Here is a 10,455-nt window from a genome sequence, read left to right on the forward strand (position 1 = left end):
TGGAGGGCTGTGTCCTGGACACAAGGCGAGGGAGCAGAGGGCTGCAAGCCTCAGCTGCTTTGTCCCCAAAGAAGCCCTGCCTCCCTTTGTCCTCTTGTCTAATGGACTTCCTCTAATGATCTTTAAGAAGCTTCTCATTCCCTTCCACGATGCTTCAGACGAGAGTCCGCAGAGGATGGGGGTGGGGTGCTTGCTCCTTTCAATCCACCTTTCTGCAGACAGGTTTCCAATCAGATCCAAGGCCACATCCTGGACATCTGGTTTCTGTAGCTTCCAGTAATGACTGATCCCGATCAATTGTGCTGAGTTCCAAGGCTACTCCTGTCAGACTACATTCTCTGACCATTTTCCAGGTCCCCCAGTAACGATTTACACACATTCTCTCTCTCTCTCTCTCTCTCTCTCTCTCTCTCTCTCTCTCTCTCTCTCTCTCTCTCTCTCTCTCTCTCTCTCTCTCTCTCACACACACACACACACTCCCCCACCTATTAGACTTCATTCCCATATCTAGCGTTCAAATAAATGTTAGGACAGAGTAAAGTGGAGACTGCTAAGCGAGCACCTGACACACACAGCGGGCACTCAGTAACTGGGCACAGCACGGGCAGCTTTGGGGTCTGGGAGGGAAGAAGGGAACTGGGGGTCAAGCTCAAGGCTTCCACAATGGTTCACAAGGTTGCCAGGCCATCAGAGTGGAAGCCAGAGGACATTTACAAAGATCATTTTGTTGGGGGCTCTTACAGCTCTTATAACATGCCATACATCAATTGTGTCAAGCCTATTTGTACATTTGTTGCCATCATCATTTTCTAAACATTTACTTTCTATGTGAGTCCTTGGTGTCAGCTCCTTTTTGTCCCCCTCCCTTCCACCCTTGTGACCCCTTGATAAATGACATATAATTATTTTCATATCTTACAACATCCACTGTCTCCCTTCACCCATGTTTCTGTTGTTCATCCCCCACCCCTCCAGGGGGATTATGTGCTGATCATATTTCTATTGGTTCCCCCTTCCTCCCCTCCTTCACTCACACTCAATACCTTCCTGGTATTGCAACTCCCACTTCTGCTTCTAAGGGGTTTATCTGACCTGGATTCTGTGTGTCGTGAGCGCTTATTTCTTATCTGTACCTGTGTACATGCTCCAGTCTAGCCCACAGAGAAAGGCAGGACTGGGGTCATGATAGTGGGGGTGAGGTGGGGTGAGGAAGCCTCAAGGAACCAGAGGAATATTGTGTGTTTCATCAGAGCTATACTGCACCCTGGTTGACTCATCCCTTCCTTGTGACCCTTCTGTGAGGGGATGTCCTATTGTCTGCAGATGGGTTTGGGGTCTCTGCTCTGACCCCACCTGTTCTCAACAATATATTTTTTTGTTTGGGGTCTTCTGGTGCCTGTTACCTGATTCATTTGACACCTCATGATTGCACAGGTTGGTGTGCTTCTTCCATGTGGGCTTGTTGCTTCTCTGCTAGATGGCCGCTTGCTTAACTTCAAGCCTTTAAGACCCCAGACGCTATCTATTGACAGCCGGGCACCATCAGCTTTCTTCACCACATTTGTTTATGTACCCATTTTGTCTTCAGCAATCGTGTCGGGAAGGTGAGTGTCACAGGTTGTTAGAACAGTGTTCTTGTGTTGAGGGAGGGCTTGAGCGGAGGCCCAAAGTCCATCCACTTCCTCAATGCATTTCCATATAAATATATGTACCTAGGCCAATACCTCGATTTTTATGAATTAATATACTTACATAAGTGCACATCTATGTTTATACCTCTATCCATAACTTTGCTTCCTAGATTGTTCCTCTCTTTCCTTTTACCTTCCAGAGGACATATTTTGAATTGTTCATCCACTGATCCCTTGGGGGGGGGGGGGAATGAAGAGCAAGCTCCCCTTTGCTAGGTACAAGTTGGCAGGGACATTGTTGAGAAGAATTACATCTTAATTGGGCTGTTGAACTAGCAGTTCTTCAAGGTCCCGTCCCCACTGAGCTCTTGATTCCTTGAGGAAGGAAAAAGAGGTGAAGGGGAAGGAAAAAGAGAGAGAAGGGGGAGGAGGAAAGAATGAGGGAGAATTAGAAGGAGAGGGAGGAAGGAAAGAATAAAATATAAAAGGAGATAGGGAGGAGCGCCAGCAGGTAGGGGCCTGTTGGGTACAAGCATCAAACCAGGGGGGCTGGTATCGCCACGGGCAGTCAGCAGTGTCTTGGGGATTTTCTTGGGCCTTGTCCTCCAGCTCCTGCCATCCCTGTCCTCCAGCGCTGGTCTTGTCCAGGGAGCACAAGGCTTCAATGAATGGGTATGTATGTGTGTGTGGTGGTGGTGGTATTGGGGGGGGGCGCTTCTTCTTCCACCAAAGAAGGGGCAGAATGCTCAGCTTCAGGCCCTCAAGACCCTAAAAGTTGCCAGGATGGCCCCCAGTCCTCAGAACAGGGAGCGTCAGGGGGAGCCCTTCTCCCTCCAGACACCCATGACTGGAGAACAGAGCTGTACCCAAGTCACCAAGCTGTCACTGGCCTCACTTGACCTGTGAGCTGATTCTCAATGATGGGAACTGGGCCCCTTCCCAGCCACTCCTCCGAGGGCAGCATTTGCAGGTAGAACAAAATCACCTTCTTCCTAGAAGGTGACTTACTTTCTGATGCTGGGTCCCTGGCAGTGGGCTGTAGCACTGGCCTGAGCTGGGATCAGGTGTAGCCCTTTGAAGGGAATGTTTTCTGAGAAGTCTGGCTGATCCAGGGACCACTAATGTGGGGAACCACTAATGAAGGGACCACTAATGTCGCAGCCACTGCCTCAGCCCCGCAGACAGGCCTCGGGCTGGGATAGGGTGCTGGGTGCCAGGAGCCAAGCTCCTCCCAGTCTGGACTGGTCCAAGTCTGAGGACCTAATACCCACTGAGAGGGTGAGGTGGGGGGAGAAAGGGGGAGCAGGAAGCAGGGAGGGGAGGAATGAAGGTGTCACTTGCTCCCCCAGGGGCTGCTCCATGCCTCTCTTCTATGCCCATCCCTGGCTACTGAACCCTTCAGTCCCACCTCAGGAGTCTACATTCTCTCTGTTAGGCCCCCATCTCCCCTGCCTGCCACCCAAGAAACCTAATTTCTAGAACTACTACCTAGTCTGCTCTCACCAGTGACAGACACTCAGCCCCTGCCACCTGTCTAGGAATTGTCTCCTGAGCAGTGTCCCTGCCCCACCCCCACCCCACATATACAGCTCCCGAGCTGAAAGTGCCAGAGTTTGCTTTCTGTAATTTAGATTTAACATGGGAGTCACAGCTGTTTGACCCCATGACTTCATCCTCCCCGCACCCCCGACCAGCTCAGAGAACTCAGGCTGGTATTGAGGCACAGAAACTAGATGATGCCCACTCTCACCCCTCTGCTACTACCCCCCAACACACTCACACACACATCTCAACACACACACATCCACACACACATGCATTCCTGGGGCTCAGGAGGTGCAGAGGCCCACCCTCCCTCTCTGCCACTCACTGGCCACTCCCTTCAGTAACCCCACCCCCCACGCCCACCCAGGAGTTGGAAGCACCAAAGCAAGTTCCGGTTTTGCAAACACGGGAAACTCAGAACTGTCAGACCGGACAGAGGCAAAATCACACAAAAGACTTCCAGGGATCCCTTCTTCTCCCCTCCTGCTCCGCAGACAAAGAGTCGCTGAGGCCAGTTCAACCCGATTGTTTATTGACTGATTACACAGGGACTGATATAGAAAAGGGCGCGGGCTCCAGGGGCTACGCCTTGCCCGGGCCGCACTTGTGCTGCGCTTTGCAGAGAGGGGCGGCCCACCGCCTCGAGCCCCCCACTCTCCCCCCACCACCCCGATGCTTCCCTCTGATAACGGAAAAAAAAGAAACCCTAGCCCATGTCAGCTCGCCCCACCCTCCACCTCCCTCCCTCCCACCCTCCCTCCCCGCCCACCTGTCTGTCCGCCCGCCCGCCCCATCTACACTACAGGGTCACTTCACAGGACACTACTGCATGGCACCTCAGCTAGGACAACACGCCTGGGCAAAGGGGACTCCCTGGAAGGGGCGGGGTGGGGGGTGGCGAGGACTGAGCGCTGTTCTCCACCCGAGCTCCCGCCAGTACCCTTGGGGCTTTGTGCAAGCACCCCACCCGCGAGGGACCCAAGCAGGGGACACAGTTGGCTTCCTAGGGGCCTGGTTCTGTGGCCGGAGTCTGGGCCCGGGAGGGCCTTAGAAGCTGCAGCCAACCTGAACAATGCACCTGGCACAAGGACAGTGAAATTGGTCCGGAGCCAAGCCCCCAGCCTCTAGGGGGGGGGGCGAAGGATGGGGTGCGCAGTCCTGTGGCGCTTCAGTTAGGGAACCGGGTTCCCACCCTCCTCCTGCACATCCCCGATACCCCAATGTTGGAGAGGGCTATTAGCACCAGGCCGGGGAACACGGCCTGTGAAGAGGACGAAAATGTGAAGCCAACGCTATAGCACTGAGCAGAAAGGCGTCCTGGGCATCTGGCTCAGCTCCAGCCGGCCAGAGTGGGCTAGGGCCAGTGCTGGGAGAGCGGAAGGGGCCAGAAGTCAGGAGGGAGGCTTTCAAACAAACAAACAAACAAACAAACAATAAATTAGGAATCAAAGGGAAAATCACTTTCCCAGATGCCACCAGGTCCCCAAGCCCCAGAAATAGCAGTAATAGTGGGACGGAGACAAGAATATTTGCACTCTGTGCTGGGGACATTTGCCAGGGGTTCCCGCCTGCTCTGCAGCCACAGCGTTACCAAAGGTCTTTTCTGAATTCCTTCCGCTCCAGAGCCCACAGTGGGGTGGGCGGTGGCGCTCAGAGACAGCTGCCCGGATTGTCCCTGCCGCTGGTGATATTGGAGGTGGCAATGGGGGGTTGTAGATCCCACCCCCCCTCCTGCCAGGGTGTAGGGGTAGTGACATATTTGAGGACAAAGGAGCAAGGAACCGTGCTTGGGGGGTTGGGGTGGAAAGGCGATCTTTCTGCTCACTGGGAGAATGGCCACCGGTAATGGGTACCCAGGACTGATGACAGTGGCCCACCCCCTACCAGACATCCTTAGTACTAGAGGTTGGTGAGTGACAGGGGGAGGAGTAAGTGTGCCAGAGTAGGATGGCATGGTGCATCCTGCCCAAGGCTTCTGCTCCTAAGGATCCAAGGGGAGAAGAAGGACCGGGCGGCAGGGCAGGGTGGGCCCATGATTCATCCCACCGTCTGTCGGTAGTTACCATTAATCTCCGGGGCAATGTTGACGGCCTCTGCGCCCAGTGGCAGCCTGTCGCTGTACTCGGAGCTCGCCTCGAACTCCTCTTGGTTGGCCTTGGACTGAGACTCCACTAGGGAGCAGGCCGCCAGGCTCTCCTCCCTCTGCAGGTCCCCGCTAGGGTCCCCCTGCTCTGGGTCTTCATCCAGGGCTTCCCCGGGGCTCGCCTCTGGCTCCTCGTCGCCTGCCTCGCCGCCTGCCCGGTAGCTTTTCTCTGACTCAAGGTAGGAGGCACGCGGGTCAAAGTCGGCGGCGATGCGCTTCTCCATGGGGTCCGGAGCCTGTGGCCTCAGGATCAGGCGGTAGGGCTTGCCCGGGTGTTTGGCCAGCAGATGGCAGCAGGCGGCGCCCAGCAGGGGCACGGTGGCCAGCACCAGAAGGAACACGCTCACCGCCACTATGACCATCAGCGAAGGCAGCTCCTTCTTGGTGGCGAACACCACCTGCACGTGACAGGCCTCGCCCGCCAGCGCTAGGCACACTGAGTAGTTGGTGCCAGGGCGCAGGCCACGGAACCAGTAGGCATTGACCCCCTCTTCCACTCGCGACCACTGCACGGCCGCCCCGCCCCCGGCTGGGCACAGATAAAGAAGGCGCGGGGGCCGCCGCCCAGGCCGCTGAGCTCTCGCAGCTCCGATAGGCCCAGGGCTCCAGCGCGCTGCCAGGGGCGTCAGCTGCACCCGCGCCTCGCGCTCCGCCACGTCCAGCGCGATGACGCCCAGCTCAAAGACGTGAGGTTTGAGGTCGGAGCTCTGGTTGAACGCGTGGTTGGACACGTACCGCGAGGGGTCCCCCTGGCCACAGCGCTGCTCCTCCGCGGGGTCCGCAGGGACCTGGTCTTCGGCCTCCTCTCCCTCCTCCTCCGGGAAGCCTACCTCCGTCTCCCCAAGGACGCTGACCCAGGGCAAACCTTGGCCTTTGGTTTTGCTCTCAGGCTTCGAAGGCAGGACGCTGTTGCCTCGGACCTTGGCGGTGGACTTGCGATCCGAGCCTGGGGACTGCCCCACAGGTTCGGACCCCGTGCCAGGAGCATGCTTAGGGGGGCCCGATGCTGCCACCGCCACGTGCAGTGACGTCGAGTTGGTGCCCAGCTCGTTGTGTGCACGGCAGGTGTAGACGCCGGCCTCCTTGGTACTCAGGAGGGGCACCAACAGGGACCCGTTTGCAAGAGCCAGGAAGCGTGGGGTGGCTGGAGGTGCGGGCCAAGCAGGTGCCGGGGGAGTCGGAGTTGGGGTTTCGGTCTGCATGGGCTCATCCTCATCCCTTTCCCCCTCCCCGTCTTCCGCCCCATCCTGGTCTGTCTTCTCGCTAAGGGCCGGCGGTTCTAAGACTACAGTGCCACCAGGGATCTGAAGGTGCCATTGCAGGCGGGGCGCCGGGTAGCCTTGGACGGCGCAGTGCAGCACTAGGGCCAGTCCGGCTCGCAGAGGGTGGCCGGGTGCCTCGGGCTCTGTGCTCAGACTCACGCTGGGCGGTGCGCAGGGCAGCGCGGGCAGGCGGTACACCGGAACCCCCTGCAGCGCGGGCGGCGAGGCGCACGCAATGGAGTCGGGCTCCGGCAGCGAGACCCTGGTGCTCGCGGCCCAGGCCTGGAGCCACACGAGACCGCAGCCACAGTGGAAAGGGTTGTGATAGAGCTGTAGGTGCGACAGCGCGCTCAGCTCGTCGAACGTGCCGGGCGCCAGCGTGCGGAGGCGGTTGTTGTTGATGCGCAGGGAGCGCAGGTCCGGCAGCGCGCCGAGCGCGTCGCCCGGCAGCGAGCGCAAGCGGTTGTGATTCATTTTGAGCAGCTGCAGAGCGCTCAGGTTACGCAGGTCGCTCCATGGGAAGCTGGAGATGAGGTTGTGGCTCAGGTCGAGGTTCTTGAGCTGGCTCAGCACCGCCAGCGCGCCCGGCTCCACAGTGCGCACCTCGTTGTGCGCCAGCCACAGAGATGTGACCTGGGTGACGTTGGCGAAGGCTCCGCGCCGCAGCACGGTGATCTTGTTAGCCGACAGACTCAGCGTGGTCACGTTGGCAGGCAGCCCCTCGGGTACTTCTCGTAGCTCCTTGTAGGCACAGTCCGCAAACTGATGGACGTATTTGTCCACGCAGGCGCACGGCTCAGGGCACGCTCCAGCCACGCGGAGCATCGCCCAGGCTAGCCACAGGGCCCTCAGGGACGCCATCGCTATTCCTGCAAATGGAAGCGGGAGTGAGAGGCCAAAAGGTGACTCGCCTCCACTATGAAGCCCACCCTATGCAAGCCTCTCTAAAGCCTCCCAGAGTTCAAGTAGCCTCTCCGATGCGGTGAATCCTCTCATGGACACTGCTGGAGCTCAGTAACAGTCTGGGGCCATATATACTCACTTTCCCTGGCCACCTTTCAAGCAGCCCCATACCTCTAAGTACCCACCCTGCCTCCCTCCCCAAGAACCTCCAAGTACTAACCCCTCCACAGGCTCAGGGGCTCGCAGAGCGACCCCTCTCAGTTTGGGAGATTCCTGATCCGGCCCCTGACAAGAATCTGCGGAAAGGTCTCTTTGTCTGTGACCAGATGTCTTTCTTCCCTTTGTCCCACGTGCAGCCAGCACTCAGTACACGCTCCCATACAGGCCGCACACAATACATAGGAACCTTGGGTAACACCCTCCATCCGACAACTTCTGCAGAGGCTGGAGGCCCCTCTGAGCCATCACCAGGGGAGTCACAGCATATCCCACAAGCACACAAACACACAAGGGGCACCCAGTTATGGGTACAGTATTCCCTCATTGTTCTGGAAACTGAGGCGGGCTTTGGACAGCATCTCCCACCGCAGGGGAAGCCGTCTTCCTATCCATTGTGAGAACTGATAGACAGGGACAAGCGTCCTCTTCGGACCAGACACACAGGGACAGGGTGCGCGGCATGGTGCCCACAGTTTTCCCCTGGGACTGAAGCCCTCAGTTTTCCTAGCTCAGCGCCTAGAACTTGAACTTGGTGTGGGAAGCCGCGGGCAAGTAGGGAGGGCGGGGTTAGACCTGCTGGATTCTCTCCCCCAGTGGCCCAAGTGTGCTGGTCTGAATAAGGATGAATTAAAGTTGCTCCCTAATCTTTGTTTCGGAAAGGCGGTCTTCTGGGAGGTTTGGAGCCCCCCCCCCGGGGGGGGGCAACCTGACGGAGGAGTCTCAATGAAGGGCCAAGGGGGCTGCCTCAAACTAATGAAGCAGAAGATTCAAGATGCCACTGAAGGTCTCCCATAAAACCTGATCCCCACCCCCCAGCCACACAAACGCATTTACACAGACACCCCGCCCACGCCTGGGGGCCCTGTCAGGCGGGGCAGGGTCCCTCCCACATTATGTCCTTGGGAACTCCAGTTCCCTGCTCCGCCTCCACTCTCAGGGGAAGCCCCCTCCCCCTGTCCTGCCGGCGGGGTCCAGGGCCCTAGGCGGGGCCCACCCCTCACTTGGGTCCAGGCTGTGGAGTGGTCCCGAGGCTTACCCAACGCTCGACGCTCGGAGCTCTGCCTTCAGACCACAACCCCTTCTCAGCGTCGCCTAGATGAGACGACCGCCCTAGGATGCTCCTCTCATCTGTTGCAGTGGCTGTCGGGGAGAGATGAGGGAGGGGAGAGGGAAAAGGACGGTGAGTTTGGGGGCTTTCTTTCTCTTCTTCTCCCCCCACCTCTATCTGCCTGCAGGTTGGAGAGAGTCCGAGCGCGTTTCCGGACTCAGCGGGGACGCGCACAGCCCCTCCCACCTCCTGGGAGGCCCCCATTTGTTAAAGACCCTCCTGGACACCTCGGTCACAGGAGGCGCCACTGCGCCCACGGCCTCGACGTGGCTCTCCCCATGTCACTGCACCCCCATCCCCCACATCCCCCCACATTTACACACCCGTGGCCACCGGCACTATCCCTCTGCACACCCGCCCACTCCCCTCCCCCACCCCCGTTTTAATACGTTTGCACACACTAATCCTCCCCCCTCCACCCAGCTTTCAAGCGTTGGAATGATCCATCTCAATGCAGTCAACGAGTCGACGTGTTGCGCCCTCGCTGCGTCCACTCTCATTTGCACACACACCCCGCACCGGGGCACTCCCCATTCTCCGGCTCTCGCACACTCACACGTTCACGGGCACTCACCCTCCTGCGCCCGTCCTGCCGACGCCCGTGAGCTCCGCTGTTAAATGAATGCGAGCAGGGTTTACGCCCCGCAACACGTGAGACAAACCATCTTTGAGGAGTTTGGGGGAAGGAAAGGCGTGCAGCTGGGGGGGGGGGCGTGTCTCTGCCGTTAAACTCTTTTTGCCATCGCGGGCTGTGGCGTCGAGCGACCTAGAAGGGGACCGGCTGAGTTGCGCCCTGCCCGGAGCGCACGGACCCTTTCCTCCTGCACTTCCCTGCTCGCTTCCTCCTCCCGGGAGACGCGTCCCCCACCATGCATAATTGACAGTGTTAGCAGAGCGCCTCGCCCTCTCTGCCTGGGTTTGTCCGAATCTGGGCAGATCCCAGCCCCCCCGCCAGTCCTACCCCTTGACGGGAACGCGCAGCCCCGCAGGGTGCGCGGGGAAGCCAACGGCCCCTCCCTAACCCCCTCCCGCCCCGCCCAGCCTCTGAAAGACTGACTCTTTCCGTTTGGTCTTTTGTGGCTAAACCAGCGCTGGAAGCGCACGCCGCAAAGCGCTGGTCGGTGCCCACGGCGGGCTGGGCTGGGGCGCGTGGGGTCGACCCACGCTCTTAGGGAGCCGGCCTGAACGCACGCGAATGCCTCTTCCCGGAGCCTGGCCTGCTCGCAGCTGTCGGGGGACCAGGTCTGCCGCGGACCGAGGCACGCGTACCGGATCGGTACGGTGCCTTTGCGCCTCTTGGAGCACTGCAGGCTCTGGGCTTAAAAAAGGCCAAGCATCTCCCGTCCTCCCGGCAAATCTTCACAGGCTCACAAGCCGTCACACACCCTCCGCCAATGTCGGGGGACGGCGGGTGGGGGAGACGGGGCGGAGGCGCGCCACAGTCTCACACCCTCCCACAACAGCCGGCCTCGGGAGACTCGCAGACTAGCAGTCCCGGCCCTCCCTGGCTCTTGGAGAAAAAAAAAAAAAAATCCCGGATTTGGTGTTTGCTTCACGGAGGCGGAAGCGCAAGGGTGCAGAGGTATTTGGCTAAAACCTGATTTCAGCCCCACTATAAGGCTCCTGAGTTGGAGCGACTTGCTA

General features: G+C 58.7%; 1 protein-coding gene across 1 annotated transcript; it reads right to left on the reverse strand.

Annotated features, from left to right (window-relative positions):
- Positions 1 to 4,109: 4,109 nt before the first annotated feature.
- Positions 4,110 to 7,442, reverse strand: ISLR2 (immunoglobulin superfamily containing leucine rich repeat 2). The gene has a single exon (XM_075535654.1). The coding sequence runs from the start codon at positions 7,440 to 7,442 to the stop codon at positions 5,214 to 5,216; it is 2,229 nt and encodes a 742-aa protein (XP_075391769.1). The 3' UTR covers positions 4,110 to 5,213.
- Positions 7,443 to 10,455: the final 3,013 nt, after the last annotated feature.

Source organism: Tenrec ecaudatus, chromosome 17 (assembly GCF_050624435.1).
Source record: "Tenrec ecaudatus isolate mTenEca1 chromosome 17, mTenEca1.hap1, whole genome shotgun sequence".
NCBI lineage: Eukaryota > Metazoa > Chordata > Mammalia > Afrosoricida > Tenrecidae > Tenrec > Tenrec ecaudatus.